At 40.6% G+C, this 21,647-nt stretch overlaps 1 protein-coding gene across 6 annotated transcripts in view; it reads left to right on the top strand.

Moving 5' to 3' along the window:
* The window catches only part of XPO4 (exportin 4), a 99,034-nt gene that overhangs the window by 33,649 nt on the left and 43,738 nt on the right, over positions 1–21,647 (top strand). For 5 of the 6 annotated variants that reach the window (XM_073794932.1, XM_073794927.1, XM_073794928.1 and 2 more), the window contains 3 exons: positions 753–869; positions 1,578–1,731; positions 18,096–18,208. The exons of the other annotated variant lie outside the window; for it this stretch is intronic. In XM_073794932.1, coding sequence (XP_073651033.1) covers positions 753–869; positions 1,578–1,731; positions 18,096–18,208 — 384 coding nt within the window. The remainder of the gene's footprint in view (positions 1–752; positions 870–1,577; positions 1,732–18,095; positions 18,209–21,647) is intronic. 6 annotated transcript variants of the gene reach the window in all.

Here is a 21,647-nt window from a genome sequence, read left to right as displayed (position 1 = left end):
TAAATAGTATCATCTTGACTTTAATCTTTCGGTTGCTCAGAGGTATGTGCATATTTCTCTGTAACCCTTGGAAACTTGCCAGAATAATTTGTATCAGCCCCATCATGGCACCTTGACTCTGAATAGTCCATGAATAAAAGCAGCGAGTTGAGAGTAGACGCTTGTTGGATACAGCCATTGAGAAGGAAGATCGTCATTTTCAATTTTAAAAACTTGGGAGTACTACGTGGTTAATGTTTTGGAGACCATAAAATCCGTTTCACTTTTCATCTATTTGGAAATACATTTTACAGACATCAGAACGTAGAGTCAGACAGACCTGGGTTCAAATCTCAGCTGGCCCGAATTACCTGCCCTTTGAATCTCACTTCTTTCAAATGTAAAATGGGGATAGGGATTGTTGTGTGAATTCAATGAAATGATATGTTAAATACTGATCATCTTAAAATATCATTTACACTCTGTAGTTGAGTACTAGTAGGAGTACTCAGGAGTGTGTCCTGAGTTCAGGTCTCAGATAGGTTTGTGTAACTGGAGTGAGGAGGAATACTAAACAGTCCCAAGGCCACTGGGAAAGGAGAGCTAATCTTTATCTTGTCATATCTGACTTTCTGGCTGGTAGGTATAAGATCTCAAGATACCATGGAAGATCTAAAGATAAAAATGTTTCATTATGTTTGAACAAATATTGTATTGAAACAAAGCATCGGGAAAATAATGCCTCACAATGATTTGTTGTCAAATAATTACAGCAAACTCTGGCCTGTTCTATTCTAACTGCACTATTGAGTGAATTCTCAAGTTCAAGTAAAACTAGCAACATTGGACTGAGTATGGAGTTCCACGGCAACTGCAAAAGAGTTTTTCAGGTACCAGTATTTTTGTTCTTGTGTTTTAATTATTAGATCACTCACTTTTCACTCAATTTGTTGCTAATGGAGTGAGGACATTGCTTTTATCTAGTTGAACAATAGCCTATACTTGAAGGTTTGCGTTGTGATTTCACAGGATATAGTAAAGCGATAGGTATGGTGGACATCGTTGACGGTTTAAGATTATTTAATTCTAGTCTTAAAAAGGAAATGCTACTATTAAGACCCTTAGCTTATTAATTTTGTTCTTATTGTGTTTAGATAGAACTAATTCAATTGGTGGGACTCCGCTGGCCTTAAAAATAGGCCTGGCTATATGCCAGAGAGGGCTGTGTATTTCAGTGTTATTGCAGATGGTGTGGGCTCTTTGTTTCGTGTGTATTGTTTGGCTCTGAAGTAAAGTTGTGTGAAGGCACTGGTTTCAATCCGAGGGCTCCCACTGAAGCTGCTGAGCCCTCAGCTCTGTCGGGCTCGTCAAGACCTGCTTCTCTAGGGAGTGGCATTTATGTGACGGTAAATGTATTCAGACCGGCATCACTGTAACGTAAAAAGCAGGCCTAAAAATGGAAGATGTCCTTGAAGAAGCGATATTTTCTGTTGGAAGCTTTAAGGTTTTTATTTGTTTGTTTTGTTTTATGGTTCTAAAAGGGAACATATCTTGAATGAGCTTTAGATACAAAAACACGTGTGGTTAATTTACTGCAGGAAGAAGACCTCCGTCAGATCTTCCTGCTGACGGTGGAAGTCCTGCAGGAATTCAGCAGGCGGGAGCACCTCAGCGCCCAGATGTCATCCGTGTTCCAGCGCTACCTGGCCCTCGCCAACCAAGTCCTGAGCTGGAACTTCCTTCCTCCAAACTATATCCTTTCAACAACCGAACGGTTTATGTGTAGTCACTTTCGTAGATTGAATTAATTATGGCTAAAAGTACTTTATCTCTGCAGATTTATGAAACATGTTGTTTGAAAGAAAATAAGAATCTTTTAGAAATGGAATTTTACTTTATTTTATAATACCACAATGCAGTAGAGTACTTAGAAAATTTTCAATTTCATTCATAACTTTGTAGAAGAGGGTTGAATAAATGGAAACATTTGGTGGGTCATTGGGCTGTTGCTAACCAAGGGATAGGAGTATGCCTTAGGAAGGGAAGGGAAAAAGGTGGGAAGTGCATTTTACCAAGAAACGGAATCATTTTCTCCTGTAACATGTAAATTCCATTCAGATTTTGACTGACTTTCCTTAAGGCGGGCTTGGAGTTCTCTATTTGATCTTTGTGGATTACAGTTGCTCAAGTGTAGATAATAAGGTAGTAACATGTTTACCCTTCGGAGAGTGTTCCCAGTATAAAAATAGGAAAATTCCATTTCTAGCAGGTTATTTATTAGGAATACAAATTAAGTTTAAATAGGTTATATTATAGATACAAAGTGTCTACCTTTTTATCATTTACTAAAGTGGAGAAATTTGTGTTAGAAATGGAATTCTAGTTCAGAGTTTATGATTTGCTTTTCTAGAACATTGCTACCTTGATAGATTAAAAGCAGTCATGTACGGTGGGCTGCCCGTATGTATCATAGTTGAGTCACACAGATCCAGGCTCAAGGTTCAGCCAATCGCAGGCAGGTTACTTAACGTCTCTGAGTCTCAGTTTCTCCAAATGTAAAATGAGGATATGGATTGTTGAGTGAATTGAAGGAAACAATACATTTAAAATACACTCAGGAGTTAGCTCCTGTTTATTGAGCTCTTGGTAGCCTCCTTGAAGTCTCCTCCTCAGCTTGCTGTGCTGTGCTGTTTCTTCTTGATCTGGTATACTGCTTATGGTATAGGAAATTACGGGAAGTTTACTTTAACCTGTTCTAGGTATTGTTAATAGGAGGACAGCGGTGGGGGTCTATTTAGGAGAAAAGGGCAGATGATAAGCAAATAGGACATAGATATCCAGCCACTTGAGAGATGAGGATGAGCCGGGAGCCCTGCACTCACCGACACATATCTGAGCTAATTACCTGGGCTGTAAACTGTGAGGTTTTTAAGGGGGCACGAGCGGGGTGTAACTCTTTCTTCTGTTTTCAAGCTAATAATTCATGTAATAGAAAATGAGTTGTAAGATGCCATGTAGGGTGCGAGGTCTCTGACGGGAGCCCCGAGTTCTCAGTTCTTTCTCAGAGGCGGTCGTGGTGAGTGGCTGCCTTGCAGGGCAGAGCTCACAGGGAGGCTAGTCATGCCCCCTTCTACCCTAGTCGCTAATCCTCCTTCTGCTAATAGTCAATTTTATATCTTCAGTATATTCCTTTTGGCTGGTAAGAGGCACATATTTTCTTAGGTTTGCTTTTAAAAAATTTTCCCCTTTGTGTTTTGCTATCTAATTTTTGCTCTAGTTTTTGTTAGGGAAAAAAAAGATGTTGAAAAACTTTGAGACAGATTTAAAAAGTAACAGGCCATATGGAGCTATCAAAACATTAATTATATATGGGAAAATCAAGGAAAGTTACACTGCATATATTGTAGCCAATTTTAAAGTCTCTGTTTTAGGGGAAAATTCAGTTGGCTGAAAAGTGACTGTTTTGTAAAGGGAAACAGTGCTCTGGGAGTTTGGAAACAAAGTTTGTCTAAAGATACACACATAAAATATTTTTATAAAGCATGTAGATAAAGCTTTGGAAAACTTGTCATCTAAAAATGATAGGCAGGACTACAGTGTTGCTGAAGGAAAGAATTCATCGTTTAAAGAAAAGTAGATCTTGCTCTTGATGTACAATGTTCTGTTTCATGGCTTACAAGTGAGCTTCTTTGTGCCTATATGTGTTCCTACCGCAGCCATTTGTTGGGTAACAGCTACAGTTAAGCATTCCTTCCTTTAAGTGGATTAGCTTAAGTGTAGGACAAGAATATGGCAATGGAATTAAATGAAGCTGCGTTGTCAGTGCTAACAAAGAAAACTAGTTTCAGGGAACCCAATTCTGCCCTAATTTCTAATTTTGGCGATTACTTGCTGATCTGCTGTTCAATAAGCTGGGAAGGAGTTCAATAATTATTTAGTTTTTTAAATTAATTAATTAATTAATTTTTGGCTGCGTTGGGTCTCCGTTGCTGCGCGCGGCTTTCTCTAGTTGCAGCGAGTGGGGGCTACTCTCCATTGTGGTGCACGGGCTTCTCATTGTCGTGGCTTCTCTTATTGCAGAGCACCGACTCTAGGCACGCGGGCTTCAGTAGTTGTGGCATGCGGGCTCAGTAGTTGTAGCTTGCGGGCTCTAGAACGCAGACTCATTAGTTGTGGCGTATGGGCTTAGTTGCTCCATAGTATGTGGGTTCTTGCTGGACCAGGGATCGAACCCTTGTCCCCTGAAGTGCAAGGCGGATTTTTAACCACTGCACCACCAGGGAAGTCCCAATTATTTAGTCTTATACCTTGAAAAAGGTCTAATGATCATATTTAACTTAATTAATATATTGAGTTGATGTCTTTTTAAAATACGATTTGTCTTTTAGGATAGACAGAATAGCAGGTAGACCTTGTAAAAAATACGTTGTGTGCTTTGTATCACATCTATTTGATCATTTAGAATAGTATGTTAAATGAGTCTGTGTTAAATTACCAGTATCAGTTCCTATTCATAATTTTTGTAATCTGCTATCTTTTTTGTATCTTTTTATTTTGAAGTAATTTTAAGCATGCAGGAAATACTACAAGGGTAGTTGAGAGAATTGCCGTATGCCCTTTACCAAGATTCACCCGCTGTTAACATTTTGTCCCATTTCTTACTCTTCCTGTCTCTGTCTCTCATTACACACACACACACACACACACACACACACACACACACACACGTGTACGTGCGTTTGTATGACAGTATGTGTATATTTAAACACATTTCTTCTGAATCATTTGAGCGCACTTGCAGACATTATACCCATATACCTCTGAGTACTTCACTGTTTGTTTTCTTGTGATCAAGAATTTTCAAATTGCACTGCGGTTCTTATAGGAGAATGTCTTACAAAACTCTAGTATGATTTTCAAAACCAAGAATTTAATGTTGACACATTGTTATTATCTAATCTGCAGTCCATATTCAAATATTGTCAGTTGTCTCACTAATACCTTTTGTAACTGTTTTCAGTACTTTGTATTTAGTTGTCCTAAGTCATCTTTGATCTGGAAAGCTCCTCAGCTTTTCTTTGTCTTTCATGAATTTGACATATTTGATGTGTATAGATCAATTACTTTAAAAAAATACCCCTCAGTTTGGGTCTGTTGGATGTTCCCTCCTGATAGTTCTGGGTTATTCATTTTCGTAGGACTACTGAGTAGTGGTTCCTTTATGTCAGGAGGAGTGTGATCCAGTTTGTCCCATTTGCGGGGAGCGGGGCGGTTTCTCTTTGATCTTTTGGTTAAGGTGGTGTGTGCCAGGTTTTTCCATTGTAAAGTTGCTGTTTCTTTTTGTAATTAATAAATGATTTGTGGTGTTATACTTTATATAAATATCCTGTTCCTCCTAAAATTTCAACCATTAGTTCTAGCATCCCTTGGTACTCCTGGCCTGAAACAGCTGGTGCGGTCGTTGCCCATTGGTGATTTTTCTGATCCCATCATCTCCTTTTGTGCTTATTTGCAGATTTCTGCCGTAAAGAAGAGGTTTCCTTTCGTCATTGATTTATTCATTTATATCAGTATTGACTCAGGGATTCTTCTTCTTCAGAATGGATTGTGGTCTGTTGCTGTCATTGTGTATTTTGCTGCCCACGTTGTGCCGGGTCTGGCCCTTGTCAGCTGCCTTCTGTGTCCTTTTGGTTTGTCCCACTGTTCTAAGTTTTAACTGAAACAACCTGGGTTTAAATTTTTAGGAATGAATGACTTATTTTAGATGTTCTATGAAGAGTTCACTCTAATTATTTAAAAGTTTTCTTTTAAATGTTAAGAAATTTAAACACTGAGCTCCCTTAAACAAAATATCTGCATTGGACCCACTTTGTCTGTGCCTGTGCTCAGGTAGTGTCCGTTGCAGTGATAATTGGTTATTTTGTAGGACAGCTTTATTGAGATGTATTTCACATACCAAACCATCTGCCCATTTAAAGGATACAATTCAGTGGTTCTTTGTGCGATCATAGACTTGTACAGCACGACTGTCGTTAACATTAGAACATTTTCATGACCCCAAAAAAGAAGCCCTTGTATCTGTTAGTGGTCATTCCCTGTTTCCCCCAAATTCACCAGCCCATGTCACTCACTCATCTCCTTTCTGTCTCTATGCTGGACATTTCATGTAAATCGAGTCATATAATATATGGTCTTTTGTGACTGGCTTTCATTTAGCCTGATGTTTTCAGGATTCATTCATATTGTAGCATGCATCAGCACTTCATTCCTTTTTATTGCCACATAATATTCTGTTGTAAGGATAGGCCATATTTTTATTTATTCATTGATTAGTTGATTGACAGTTGGATTGTTTCAACTTTTTGGCTATTATGAATAATGCTGCTATGAACATTCCTGTGTAGTACAAGTTTTTGTGTGGACTTAATATTTTCATTCCTCTTGGGTATACCTAGGAGTGGAATTGCTGGATCATAAGGAAACTCATTGTTTAACCTTTTGAGGAACTGCCAAGCTGTTTTCCAAGGTGGCTGTACCATTTTACAGTCCCAGTAGCATTATATGAGGGTTCCAATTTCTCCACATCCTGGTCAACACTTGTTATCTGTTTTTTGTTTATAACTGTCTTATTTCGTATGGAGTGCTATCTCATTGTGATTTTGATTTGCATTACCCTCGTGGTTAATGTATCAAACATCTTTTTTGTGGTCATGGGCCATTCGTGTATCTTCTTTGAGGAAATGTTTATTCATATCCTTTGTCCATTTTTAAATTGGGTTATTTGTCTCTTTAAAATTGAGTTGTAACAATTTTTTATATCTTCGGATAAAAGTCCCTTAGCAGATAAATGATTTTCAAATATGTCCTCCCTTTCTGTGAGTTGTATTTTTACCTTGTTTTTTAAAACATTCATTCATTCATTCATTCATTTATTCATTTATGGATGGCTGCATTGGGTCTTCGTTGCGATGTGCAGGCTTCTCATTGCAGTGGCTTCTCTTGTTGCGGAGCATGGGCTCCAGGTGCCAGGCTTTAGTAGTTGCGGCACGCCGGCTCAGTAGTTGTGGCTCAGGGGCTCTAGAGCGCAGGCTCAGTAGTTGTGGTGCACGGACTTAGTTGCTCTGCGGCATGTGGGATCTTCCCGGACCAGGGCTCGAACCCGTGTCCCCTTCATTGGCAGGCAGATTCTTAACCACTGCGCCACCAGGGAAGTCCCTGGTTTTACTTTTTTATGGTGAACTTTGAAGCACAGAAAATTTTAATTTTTATGATATTTAATTTATGTCTTTTTTTCTCTTGTTGTCCTGTCTCAGAAACCATTGCCTGATCCAAGGCCATGAAGACTTATGCCAGTGTTCTTTTCTAAGACTGACTTCTTACATATAGGCTCTTATATTGAGGTCTTTGATCCACTTTGAGTTAATTTCTGTATATCATGAGAAATAATGATGCAACTTGATTCTGTTGCATGTGGATATCCAGTTATCCTAGCAGATCACTGACGGTTGATGAGAAGGAGGAAGAGTCTGGTGGAGTAGGAAGCACTGGAGAGAGAGTGGTGGTGGGCGGTGACTGACTGCAACTTCGTTGCCCTAACGTCATTTGTGGGTTATTCGTGTTTTTAAGATTTATGAGTTGTGGGACTTCCCTGGTGGTTTAGTGGTTAAGACTTTGCCTTCCAGTGTAGGGGATGCGGGTTTGACCCCTGGTAGGGGAGCTAAGATCCCACGTGCCTTGCAGCCAAAAAACGAAAACATAAAACAGAAGCAATGTTGTAACAGATTCAATAAAGACTTTAAAAATGGTCCACATAGGGGCTTCTCTGGTGGCACAGTGGTTAAGAATTCACCTGCCAGTGCAGGGGACACGGGTTTGAGCCCTGGTCCGGGAAGATCCCACATGCTGCAAAGCTACTAAGCTTGTGGACCACAACTACTGAGCCTGCGCTCTAGAGCCCGTGAGCCACAACTACTGAGCCCACGCGCCTAGAGCCTGTGCTCTGCAGCAAGAGAAGCCACCGCAACGAGAAGCCTGCGCACGGCAACGAAGAGTAGCCCCCGCTCACCTCAACTAGAGAAAGCCTGTGCACAGCAACGAGGACCCAATGCAGCCAAAAATAAATAAATAAAAGAAAAATTTTTTAAATAAATAAATAAAAATGGTCCACATCAAAAAAAATCTTTAAAAAGAAAAGATTTATGGGTTATAAGAGTTCTTTGTGAACTCTGAATATATAACACAAATTCTTTAGTGGATGTATGATTCTCACATATTTTCTCCCATTCGGTGGTTGTCTTCTTTCTTGATGATGTCCTTTGAAACATAGAAATTTTTAATTTTGTTGATGTCCAATTTATCTATTTTTTCTTTTGTTGCTTTTGATATATTTAAGATGGCTTTGCATAATCCAAGGTCACAAAGATTTTTTAAAATAGACTTTTGTTTTTTAGAGCAGTTTTCGGTTCATAGCACTCTTGAGCAGGAGGTACAGAAAGTTCCCATGTGCCCTCTCCCCGACACGTGCATGGTCTTCCGTCATCACCACCCTACCAGAGGGGGGCTTTTTTTAATAATGGAAGAACCTGTATTGACACATCATTGTCCCCAAAGTCCGTAGTTTACATTAGGGGTCACTCTTGGTGTTCTGTAGGTTTGGACAAATGTACAATGACATGTATCCACGTTGCTGTCTCACATAGAGTAGTTTCACTGCCCTGCAAGTCCTTTGTGATCCACCTGTTCACCCCTTCCTCTCCCCGTACGCTAGGGACCCGCTGATCTGTTCACTGTCTCCACAGTTGTGCCTTTTCCAGAACGCCATATGGTTGGGATCATACAGTGTGTAGCCTTTTCAGAGGGGCTTTCCCCGAGTCACATGCAATTAAGGTTCCTCCATGCTCCTGCATGGCTGATAGCTGATTTCTTTATATCGCTGATTAATATTCCACTGTCTGGATGACAGTGGACTCAGCCATTGCACCAATGAAGGACAGCTTGGTTGCTTCCAAGTTTTGGCAGTTATGAATAAACATGTGTGTGCAGGTTTTTGTGTGGATATAAAATTTCAGCTCCTTTTGGTAAATTCCAAGGAGTGCAATTGCTGGATTGTTTGGTGGGGGGGTATGTTTAGTAAGAAACTGCTAAACTGTCTTCCGAAGTGGCTGCACCAGTCTGTGTTCCCACCGGCAGTGAGGGAGCGCTCCTGCTGCTCCACACCCTCAGCAGCGTTCGGTGTTCTGGATTTGGACCTTTCTCCTAGGGGTGGGGTGGTATCTCATTGTTTTGCTTTGCATTTCCCTAAAGACCATGTGATGTTGAACATCTTTTCATGTGCTTATTTGACACCTGTATGTCTTCTTTGGTGAGGAGTCTGTTAAGGACCTGGGTCCATTTTTAACCAGATGGTTTGTTTTCTTATTGTTGAATTTTAAGAGTTCTTTTCATATGTTGGATAATAGTCTTTTATCAGAGATGTCTTTTGTACATATTTCCTCCCAGTCTGTGGCTTATTGTCTTATTCTCTTGACAGTGTCTTTCACAGAGCAGAGGTGTTTAATTTTAGTGAAGTCCAGCTTATCAATTCTTTCTTTCATGGATCATGCCTTGTTATTTTGCTAAAAAGTCATTGCCAAACCCAAGGTCATCTAGATTTTCTCCTATGTTATCTTTTAGGAATTTTACGGGTTTTTGTTTTTTTGACCACGCTGTGTGTCATGTAGGATCTTAGTTCCCCGACCGGGGGCCAAACCCGCACCCCCTGCATTGGAAGCATGGAGTTGTAACCATTGGACTACCTTACAGTTACACATTTTACATTTAGGTCTTACAGTTACACATTTTACATTTACAGTTACACATTTTACATTTAGATCTATGATCCAGTTTGAGTTGATTTTTGTGAAAGGCGTAAGGTCTATCTGTATCTTGATTATTTTTTTTTTTTTTGGTATGTGGATGTCCAGTAGTTAAGTACCATTTGTTGAAGACTTTTTTTGGCTCCATTGCAGTTTACTACTTTGTTAAAGATCATTTGACTTCACGTATGTAGGTCTGTTTCTGGTTTCTGTATTCTGTGCCGTTGATCTATTTATTCTTTGTCCAATACCATACTGTCTCGGTTATTGTAGATTTATAGTAAGTTGAGTTGTGTCAGTTCTCTGACTTTGTTCTTGTCCTTAAGGTCACAAAGATTTAGTCCTATATTTTCTTCTAAGAGTTTTATGTGGGTCTGTCATATGGTAGGTCTGTGATCCATTGTACGTTTTGTGGAGATATAAGGTATAACAGGATCCTGTTGTTCCTGCATCATTTGTTGAAAAAGGTATTTTTTTTCCGGTCGAATTGTTTTGGCCCCCTTGTATAAAATCACCTGGCTGTAAATGTGACAGTACTTCAAGATTATTTAGTCTTCTCTCTGTCTCTTTCATATCCATTTGAAGTTTAGGATCAGTTTATCAATTTCTGCAAAAAAGGCAGCTGGGATTTTGATAGGGATTATGTTGAATCTGTAGATCAGTTTGAGGAGAACTGCCATGTTAACAAATGGCAAAATATTAAGTTTTCCAATGCATGAACATGGGATGTCTTTCCATTTTTTTAGATCTTTAGTTTCTTTCAACACTGTTTTATAGTTTTCAGAGTAGAAGTTTGAACTTCTTCTGTTAAATTTATTCTGAGTATTTTATTTTTTAATTCAATTATAAATGGAGTTGATTTTACAGTTATTTTTGTGTTCATAGTGGTGTATAGAAAAACACATTCTTGTATATTGATCTTGTACCATGTAGCTTTGCTGAACTTATTTTTTAGTTCAAATAGTATTTTTCTGGATTTTCTGTGTATATGTCTTCTGCAAACCTTTTTTTTGGGGGGTGGGGGCAGTGCCATGCAGCATACGGGATCTTAGTTCCCCCACCAGGGATGGAACCCGTGCTCCATGCGTTGGGAGCGTGGGGTCTTAACCACTGGACCGCCAGGGAAGTCCTTGCAAACCATTATTTTTCTTAAAGGATTATTACATGTAGGTTTTATACATGTAGAAGATGATTTAGGAAAGCATCCTCCACTCCAGGCCTGGTGCAAAGTCTATAGCTCCTGGGCTTTGGCAGGTGTTAAAATCATCTCCTGGCCCAGTGAGCTAATTGCTCTGGCCATTCTGCCCTGGTCTTACTGTCTTGAAAGATCTGAGATGAAATCCACCTGCTTTTCATTCTGTTTTAGATTATTATTGTGTAAAGAAAGTACCCTAGTCCTAGGATCCTCTGTTGTACCACCACCCCATTTACAAATGGGCGCTAGGATTCTGGATGGTCTGGTCTCTACCTTTCTCTCCGAACTCTCTTTGTCCTCTTTCTGTTGGTGCTGCACCCACAGGGCAAGTTTCCTTCTGCCCTGGCACCTTTGCAGGTGAACTTTTCCCTTGCCTCCTAGTTGTGCCTCCGTCATTCACTCCAGACCAGGTCAGGTTTCTTTCGATGTGGCTTTTTTTTTTTTTTTTAATTTACATTTTTGGCTGCGTTGGGTCTTTGTTGCTGCGTGTGGGCTTTCTGTAGTTGCGGCGAGCAGGGGCTACTCTTGGTTGTGGTGCACGGGCTTCTCATTGCGGTGGCTTCTCTTGTTGTGGAGCACGGGCTGTAGGCGCGTGGGCTCAGTAGTTGTAGCTCGCAGACTCTAGAGCGCAGGCTCAGTAGTCGTGGCGCACGGACCCAGTTGCTCCGTGGCATGTGGGATCTTCCCGGACCAGGGCTCGAACCCGTGTCCCCTGCATTGGCAGGCGGATTCTTAACCACTGCACCACCAGGGAAGCCCCTGCTGCGGCTCCTGATATGCATGTTATACACACTTCTCTCCCATTTAGCCCACTTGTCCATTGTAATTTTCCTTTTGTTAGCCTGCTGGAGCAGTACCTGTTTACTGCTTGTCTGGAGGCTCAGGAAAGCACAGGCCGTGTTTTGTCCACTGTGTTGTCCACACTGTGCAGTATCTAGCATGTAGTAACAGATGCCTAACAAATAGATATGTTTTAGTTATTGAGACAAGGTGATTCAGAAGTAGTGTCTCCGTTCTTGGCTGTCTGTTCATGCTGCTCGTATTGTTTAGCCATTAGCTCACCTAGCGTCCGTAAATGCTTCGGGGTTTTGGCAATGCTAATCATAAATGACAATATCGTTTTGTAATAAGAATGCTTGGCAGGTATGTTTGGTATGTTGGCTTCAGTAATAATTCTTTTTTTAGTTTGGTTACACTGCCTTTTATTGGTATTCTATTTTTGTGTATCTGATTTGGTTTTGGTAAAAATTTTTTCAACTCAAGCTCTTGGGGAAAGCTAACTAGATCATAAAATAGTAACGGGACACAGAAGCTTTCACCTAAATTAGGATTTCCAGTAAAGCCAACGTTACTATTTGGAGGCAAGGCTTTGGAAAACATTCAGGTGAGGTCAGTTCTCCTTTATTTCAAAGGACTTTGGTTACTTGGACTAAGTGCTATGTGAGACCGGGCTCAGTGGTTCCGTGCTGTGCCAGAAATAGCAGTTTCTGTTGTTAGAAAAGCTAGTAGTGACGGAGATTAAAAATATAAGAAGAAAAGCTGGGCTTCCCCTGCTTCTGAAATGTTGTTTTACTAATGAGGTGGGGTAAAAAGAAGATGGGAAGATGGGGAAATTAAAGTATTCCTCTTGTAAAATGTCCATTGTTGCTACAAGATCTTCCTGTATTGTGAAGTTCTTATAAGAATAGGCAGTGGAGATTTTCAGACTTTCCATGTTTGCCTGAGGGTAATTTGTAGCTGTTGTGCGCCTCTTTTGTTGTTTTACTGTCGGTCACCACCACAAGATGATCCCCATACAGAAGGTGTTCATAGATGGACTAGACCTCATTTGCATGTGGAAGGCCCGGTGTGTTTCAGAGGTGACCACCCCCCTTCTGTTAAGAGCATGCACTTACAGGTCACACTGTGTGGTTGACACAGAAGACTTTGTGGGTTTATCCAGTGGCAGTCGTGGCCGCTGCGGCTGAGCTCTGTCCTCCTGGCTCCTCAGGTGTGTGTGGTGCTGGCCGGCGTGTCCAGGGCAGGGCAGGTGCTGCGTGTCTGTGCCTCTGGTTTCTCAGGAGCGGGTGAGCTTCCCCAGCAGAGAGCTTTAGAGCTCGGTAGGATGGCCGTGGGAGAAGGGCCAGGAGACGGAGAGTTAATTCTTCAGTGTGTGTGCGAGGTTGAGTTGACTTCCAGCTGTGACTGATTTCCAGGGGACTGAGAGCACAGAGGTCAGAAGACGGGCTGGGTTTTCGGACTTCAGAATTGCAGCCTTGCTCACAGACGGGCTTGTACGGTGTCCAGTGACAGGAGAGTCCTTGTATGGTAGCTCCTGGTTCTCGAAGTGGTGAAAACACGGCAAGGTGAAGTGATGTTGATGCGATGACAGATTTTTAAAAAGACATAGGATTATTAAAGGCTGAAAGCAGCTCTCTATGGCTGTCACGTGGGTTGAATTTTATTTGATCACAAAATGAATGATTCTGATACAAAATATAAATTACCTGAGTTTAGTATTTATTTTAGAAAAATATGTAAAGCCATAGCCCCAGAAAATTCTTGGTTTAAAATCTGATTTGAATTTTGGTAAATAATTGCTATTTAATGGTATCAATCTGGTGTGACTCATATGTCTCCTAAAATCTAACAAGCATATAATAAGTGATCAATTAGTAAATAATCACTTCACTGTCAGACTTCTCTTTTATTGGTAATATATTTGGATAAAAATAAAGCAGTATAATGTTGATATTATGACATGGCTGTTAAAGTAGTTCTGTGAACTGAAACTTCTGCAACTTTTAAGTAGGAACCTGCTGCTTTATTAAAACTGTTAGAGACTATTGCTTTGTATAACAGTTTTTTGGGAAAAGTTATTTTTGGATATCAGGAAGAGAGAAACATGATTAACATTTGTATATGATAGTCTAGGCTTGGAGAGAATTATAGGTTATTAAACAAGAACTTGAAAAAAGTAAAGATTTTTGAGAAGGAATAAAGGAAGATGCAAAACTAGGAAAGAAGGAGGAAATACTGCTTGATTTAAATTTTAAATCATTAAAAAAATATTGTCTTAAGAGGAGAAGTGATAGAATTTTAGTGATGGTCTTCTCCTTGTTGTTTTTAAAGTATTCTACATTAAGAATTATCTGGGGAGAAGTGGTATTTTGGGGTCACTTATACACAGATACAGAAATAGTTGGTAATACCAAATTAAAAGTTGAATTGAATGTGCAGAAACGGTCCAGATCTGCATGTGAAAGTCTGTTCACACTGTGATAAGCTTCTAACTAGCTTTTTGATTGAAAAGTAGTGCATGCGCCTTCTTAATAACAGTATTTCAGGCAACACAGAAGGGCCCTTATTCCCTCCTCTTTACAGGCAGCGCCTTCAGCAGATTCACAGTCCAGTGTGCTGACTACAACGTGTATTTCTTGTTCGAATAGCACTGTTCTTAAAAATTTGTTCCATTCATTACTGTACTGTTCTTTTTGCCGTTTTTATGTTAAGTTTGTATTAAAATGCTTTTGAAGATAATTACATGTTCTTTTCGTAGAGAGAGAGAGATTATTTATAACTAAGTCATACGGTTGTGTCTCACTGTACACACTGGAGCATGTGTTCATTCTTATTATGAACAACTGGTACCGGGTGGCAGTGCTAGGCTGGCTGGTAAAAGGGAAGGTGGGTTAGTCTGCAGTGCTGTAGGGTAACTCTTCAAAGAACAGTTAGTGTGGCCTCTGTGCCAGGAGCGCTACCAGTGAGCTTTCTTAATAGGAGGCAAATGTCATGCCAGAGGTAAAGATCCTTTCCAGGTTTGGAGTTAAAAATAAAACTCACATGGAACTTTAAAATAATTATTGGAGAAAAGTATTTTATGATTGTGTCAGATATTAAAGTCTCAGATCTCCTTGTGCTGTGGGCAACATGCAAGGAATGACAATTCTAAAACCATGCTGGTCGTCAGCGTTTTAAGAACATTTGGCCATACAGACTGGGCACTGGGAATAGTGTGTTTAAAACAGGCCAAGATCAAGAGAAGCTAACATCAGGATTAAAAAAAATAAATAAAAGATTTGAGGATTATTTTGCACCTGATGTTTAGGTGAGCAATTGCATTTAATTCCATCTCATAGCTGGAAAAAAGGCTTCTCTCAAACTTACATCCTTCTGTTTCCTCTTAATGTAAGTAACTGATATCTACAAGTATTTATGGAGTGTCCACATTTTGTAATTGAATGAAAGATAGCAAAGAGATCTTGGTCTAGGTCTCATTTCCTTTTGTAATATTTATTAATCTTTGACGTTAATCAACTCTCACTTGCTAAAGGACCTGGACAACCCCCTGTTGTTTTGTAACTGGCAGTCTTGGTCAGTTGCAGGGCTCTTCACTCACTTGAAATGAGCTTTTCCACATTTCCAAGACTAGCAAAGTCCATAAACACCACTCTTTGCGTCCGCCCCCAGCGCCCCTCCTCTGTGTTGGGCCTCTGAGGGGCCTCCGCTGCTCCTCACCTGAGGGCTGTGTGCATTTGCTCTGCCCAGGTGGCTGTGCGAAGGAGACCCAGGACAGGTGGCCTGACCGTTTCATTACGGTTCAGTGACTCTGTCTCACATCCCACCTAAGGTAAAAGTAAAATCATGACACCGTTAGTGAGCAGATAAAGTATTAAGACATTCTGTTATTTTCCTCATGGAAAGTGTTTAGTGATGATACACATATTTTGTTTGTTAGATTTGGGTGTCTGACACATAAAGTTTCTTACCATTTTAATGTCAGATTGCAACTCCTTAAAAAATGTAACTAGATTGTCATAATTTGTGCATCTTTGTTCAATGTAGAACTCAATATAAGTATTTAATAAATACTTTTCATTACTGAACAATTTATATACCAAAAAATTGCCTTTTAATTGAAAAAATAGGACACTGAAAATTAAGGGAATTAACCTGGAAAAGAAGTGGAATATTTTTTATGAAGTACAAAAACTTTGTCTTACTCTCAGGTGCTTTATTTCATGTGCTTGAGCCTCCTTGTTTTTTGGTTTTGTTTTTTTTTTGCAGTACACGGGCCTCTCACTGTTGTGGCCTCTCCCGTTGCGGAGCACAGGCTCCGGACGCGCAGGCTCAGCAGCCATGGCTCACGGGCCCAGCCGCTCCGCGGCATGTGGGATCCTCCCGAACCGGGGGACGAACCCGTGTCCCCTGCATTGGCAGGCGGATTCTCAACCACTGCGCTACCAGGGAAGCCCGAGCCTCCTTGTTTTATGTCCCAACTTTTACTGTGGAAAATTCCAAAGGTGCACAAAAATAGAATACAGCTTCACCAGCTGTAAGTTTTATTTCCTCTCTGCTCTTCCAGCCCCAGATTATTGTGAAGCACATCCCAGACATCAGATTTCACCCACCACCATTTCAGTTTGCTTCTCTAAAGGATAATCAAGCCCCCGTTTTTAGATAACACATGGAAAGACCTAGTGTTTAGCTGTTGTGTTCTCTTCTGGGTGAGAGCCCAGTACTAACAATCTCACACCAGCTAGGTGCCTCGCGAGAAGATGAAGTCGTTCTAGAAGCTACGGACACACCAGTGGCTCTGGGTCAGGAGGCCCCGCGCTGCTGCTGTTTCAGAGTCCGGCAGCTCCTTCCTTTTGGCCCCAGTTCTCCCTGCCCTCCACAAGGGGGCAGACAGAGGAAGAGAAAAGTGAGATTTAAACGAACCTGGTTTGAGTTTCACTTTTATTCAGCAATTAAGTGCAATCACAGAACATTTCTGGAGTGATTGTTCAGAAACAAGCAATGGCTTCTTTTCTGAAAGAACTCTTGGTGCCCCTCCTTGCTCTTCAGACACAAAATAATATTAGTTATTTTAAAAGAGGGTTAAACAAAAATCTTTTTAAAAAATTTCCATAGCGTTGCCTTTAATTTTCTCTGTTAATGATTTGGGCTTTAATGAACATGTAGAATTTGAACTTATATCTAATTTTTGCAAACCGTAGTTTGGATAACTTGTTGAAATTTCTCATTGGGTGATGAGAATGGTCTGGCTCAGGGGTCCCCAACCTTTTTGGCACCGGGGACCGGTTTCATGGAAGACGGTTTTTCCACGGGCGGGGCGGGGGGCGTGTTTCAGGCGGTGATGCGAGCGATGGCGGGGTTGGGGGGGTAGCGGCAGAGGAAGCTTCACGTGCTCGCCCACCGCTCACCTTCTGCCGTGTGGCCCGTTTCCTAACAGGCCGCGGGGCTGATGCTGGACCTCGGCTCGGGGGTTGGGGACCCCTGGTCTAGTTGGGCATTTGATGAGCGTGGAAGGGGCGTAACGCTGTCTGTGCCCAGACAGGTTTCTCCTTTCCTGAAACCTCAGTTACCGTGTCTGTGTCCCTGAATGAGTTATGTTCACAAACACCTGCAGGTGTATTTTATGGTTACTCTCTGTGTGGTAAAGACGGTGTTCTGTTTGAAGCAGCTTGACAGTGAACACCTGAACATCATAAGCGTTGCTTTTTAGCCTGGGATAGAGTTTTATGTAAAGTGATAATTGTCTTTGTGTGGAGTTGATGATCTGATGTTTGGAAGTTCTTCTTCGGTAGGATGTGTATTTGCTCCTCCTTTACTCTTTTTGTGTCCCAGTAAGTGTATTTCTTTTGGGAAAATGCTATTTTTCCAAGCAGACTGTATGAAACTCACATTTTGTGTAAGTGGTTTTAGCTGCTGTAAGATATTGGGGGACATGATGGGATCAACATGTAGAAATGGGTTCTTTTCTTGCATGTGTTTTGGCATCTGTTTTGCGTTAGTGTTTCTCCTCCTGTTGCCACCACTCAGATCACCTGTGCTCAGACTTTATGTACCCCTGCAGCATGATATATAATTATGATGAAACTGTTATCTACATTCCTCTAGCATTCTTTTTTTCAGCACTTAATGCCTTTTATTCCTTAGCTTCAGGCGTGAATTATGTAGCATATGTGAAGAGGCTTAAACTGTTTCCATTACATTCTTTCTGGATGGCTCCGTTATATTTAGGATATACTTACATTTTAGACAAAGTCGGAATGTTATTGTGGTTGACCTTGACCCCAGCTAACTGGGAAGACATTATATAGCCATGTTTGAGTCCTCGCAAAATGTGCTCCTGAAGCCCACGGAGTCCTGGCGGGAGGCCCTTCTGGACAGCAGGGTCATGGAGCTTTTCTTTACCGTAAGTCCTGCTCTCCCTCGCCACAGGGAAGCCACAGAAAAGTGCCACGGGAAGAATGCGTGCTTTTGTATCTTTTTTAAGTAAATCAAGACAGATTGCTTTTCTCCTCCAAAGCCTTCTCTCCTGATCAGTATATTTGCTTAAACAAAGATTATATAGAAATGTTTTTGCTGGTTTATTAAAATGTTATATAATTATGAAGGGTTTAACGTCGTAGAGCTCAAGCTTTTTGGTCTCAGGGCCTCTTTACGCTCTTAAAAATCATCGAGGACCCCGAAGGGCTTTTGTTTATGTGGGTTATAGCTATTAGTGTTTACCATGTTAAAAATTCAAACTGAGAACTTTAAAAAATAATTTATTAATTCACTTAAAAATAGCAATACCAAACCACTACATATTAACGTAAATAACATTTCAGTGAACAAATAGCTATGTTTTTTAAAACAAGCAGACAGAAAGTTTAGTGAGAAGAGTGGCATTGTTGACATTTTTGCAGACCTCTCCAATGTCTGGTGTCACAGAAGACAGCCAGGCCCTCTCATCTGCTGCTGCGTTCGCTCAGTTGCAGTGTTCTACAGTCACGTAGAACGTGGGTGTGTGACGGTAGGAATGGAAAAGGCAAACACTGCCTCAGTGGTATTATGAGAGTAGTTTTGACCTTACAGACAACCTGACAGGGTGTCAGGAACCTTTGGGGACCCCTGGGCCGCACTTTGAGAAGTGCTGTTCTAGAGCAGTACACTTGTTGTGTACTGATGAGCAGCCGTGGGTTAAGTTAGAGTTACTGAATGCCAGTTTATTTCAGCTGTAACTTTCAAATACCAGGAAGTTAGGAATGTGCTCCCATGTTTGCCCTAGAGGGCCCCCCAGTGTAATAGTCAAAAGCTGGAGAAAATATGGAAAATACGTGTGTGTGTAGTATGTGTGTGTGTGTTTTGGATACAGGTTTGCAGATGTAGGGCAAGCATGCAAGTTAGTTAGGTATAATGACTAGGGCAAAAGTCCAAATAAAGACCAATTAAAAAGAAAAAAGAAAGCTATTTTGCTAAATCCCAACCATTAATTATAGTTTACCTTTTCATGTGTTTTAAAGGTACTATTCACGAGCCTTACAAATTTCACCCCTAGGTGTACATAAAAATATTTTTCTATAGAAATGTTTAGACTGAGTATTACCTTGCATTTTCTTCTTTAAATCCGAGAAATGATGGCTAAAAACGTTATCAGTATCAAAGATAATTGTAACTACATTTTAACATTCTGTTGCCTGCCTCTGGCAGAAATTGTTTTGATGTGTATCCAAGTTCAGTTCTCTGTTATTCATTTGACTGAAATTGGATCCCGTTCCAGCAGTTTTTGAAAAGGTGAAAAACTTGCTGGCAGTGCTGGAAACAGCTCCCCTGTCTGAACAGCTGTCTGGATGCAGTAGACAGCTGCTCCTGTCAGCTGGGAGCCTCCACATGCAGATAACTTCTGCATCTGAAAGTTAACCCCTTTCACCTTGTGATTTTAACAGTTTTGTGTTTGTGGCCTATTACTTTTTCATGTATGCACTTATGAACAATTTTAATTTTGTTATTTGTTAGAAAAATGTCAGTGACTAATCTTTTCATTCACTTTTTTTTTTTTAAGTTTATTTTCAGTTATGTGAATTCATTGCCTATTTGAAGCAGTTTTCCACTGCATGTCACTTTTTCTCTAGATCTGAATCGCTGCACTTATGTGTACTGTGTCGTGGCCTCGAGACCCAGCTGTGACCCATCTGGGTTCAGGAGACCTTAGATGGCCTTCTGCCCCCTACAAGTTCACAAGCTTCTCCAGTTTTCTTCTTTCCATTAGGTGTTGGAGAAACCACTCTCCTTAGTTTTTCCTTTTTGACATATTCTTCCTGATCTCATTTATGGTCTCTTCTTACTCTGCTCGTTGGATAAATACTGGTGTTCCTATCTCAGTTCTCAGCTTTGCTGACTGTGTACGTGTTCCTTGGGCTTCTTTTTCCACTCGTAGCTCACCGAGCGACACTTCTGCACCAAGGACTCCTCGTCTGTATTCAGCACAGGCTGCTCCTGTGTCCCAGAGCCTCGTAATCCTTGCGCTGGGCGCTTTAACTTGGATGCCCGAAGTCGTCTCGGATTCAGTGTGTTCCCATAGGACTCAGCGTCTTACTAACGTACTTTTCTTTATTCCTTGTCCGTATTTCTTGTCTTGCTTCTCCAGTCACCTCCCTGGGTCTTCCGCTAGACTTTGCTTTTCTTTATCCCTCTGCTTTTCCCTATTCAGGTGGTGAATTCAGGTTTTAATTTGTGTAACATGGTTCAGATATGGTAGAATTCCTTTGTAATGGAAGAGAGCAAGAATCTACCGTGTTACGTAAGAGTCAGCCATTGATTTATCATGTTTTATGTGGTTCATATTTTAGGAAACATAAGTATGCCCAGTAAAGTCAGGCTCTGAGGACAGTTTCTTATTTTTATTTAATTTAATTACATAATCCATGTTGGCTGTTTCTTTTGCTTCCTCATGTCTGGACCAGGATTGAGCAACCATTTGGCTGTGTGGGTGGAGAAGCAGCCCTCTGTGGTCCCAGGTTGCGTTGTCTCTGTCATGTTTAAATGTTGATAAGGTTAAAAAAACAAGGTGACAGAAATGTAGTTACAGTTTTCAGATAAGGAACTTCAGAATAAGCTGTGTTCAGAAGTTCTTGAATAGAATGGATATATGGATTTGTGATTGTACTTTAAATTTACTATATATAAAACTTAGAATGTATTTTGAAAAACCCTTGTGTTGTTCTAGACCAGGGATTGGCTGGGTAGAATATTAGGCTTTGCAGGTCATTAGTTCTCTGAGGCCGCTTCAGCTCTGGCCTCCCAGTACAAGCAGTTACAGCAAAACTTCACTGATGGCTGTTACAACGTGAATTTTGTATAATTTTCACATGTCTTGAAATATTATTCTTTGGTTTTGTTTTTCCCAACCACATAAAAGGGTAAAAACCATTCTTACCTCACAGGCCGCACAAAAGCAGGCAGGAGGCCAGGTCTGGCCTGTGGGCTGTGGTTTGACAACCCCTTTTCTAAACCCCTTTCAGCATGTCAGTAGATAAATTAACTTTGTAACTTAACAGCGAGTTTTTAATATTTTAAATTTCTTAGAACCTTAAGCAGTTCAGGAATTAAAGATCAATGGAATCAACCAGTGAATTAAGGGTTTATGAGTATTCACTGTGTCCCCGCACTGTACCAGTGAATAGTTGGGAAGCATCCTAACTTCAAGTAATTTATAAATGATTGCAGAGTCAGAGTGAAATAACCTGACACAGATAGAGAATAAATGTTTAAATTGTGTGACACTCAGAAAGCACAGAGATTTGTGTAGGGAAAGAGGGGCTGGAAAATTCAAATCCTTGTGGAAAGTGGAAAGTGGCCACAGTAAATGT

The sequence above is a fragment of the Tursiops truncatus genome, chromosome 18 (genome assembly GCF_011762595.2).
Source record: "Tursiops truncatus isolate mTurTru1 chromosome 18, mTurTru1.mat.Y, whole genome shotgun sequence".
In the NCBI taxonomy this organism is placed as follows: domain Eukaryota; kingdom Metazoa; phylum Chordata; class Mammalia; order Artiodactyla; family Delphinidae; genus Tursiops; species Tursiops truncatus.
This window is presented reverse-complemented; position numbering and strand designations above follow the sequence as displayed.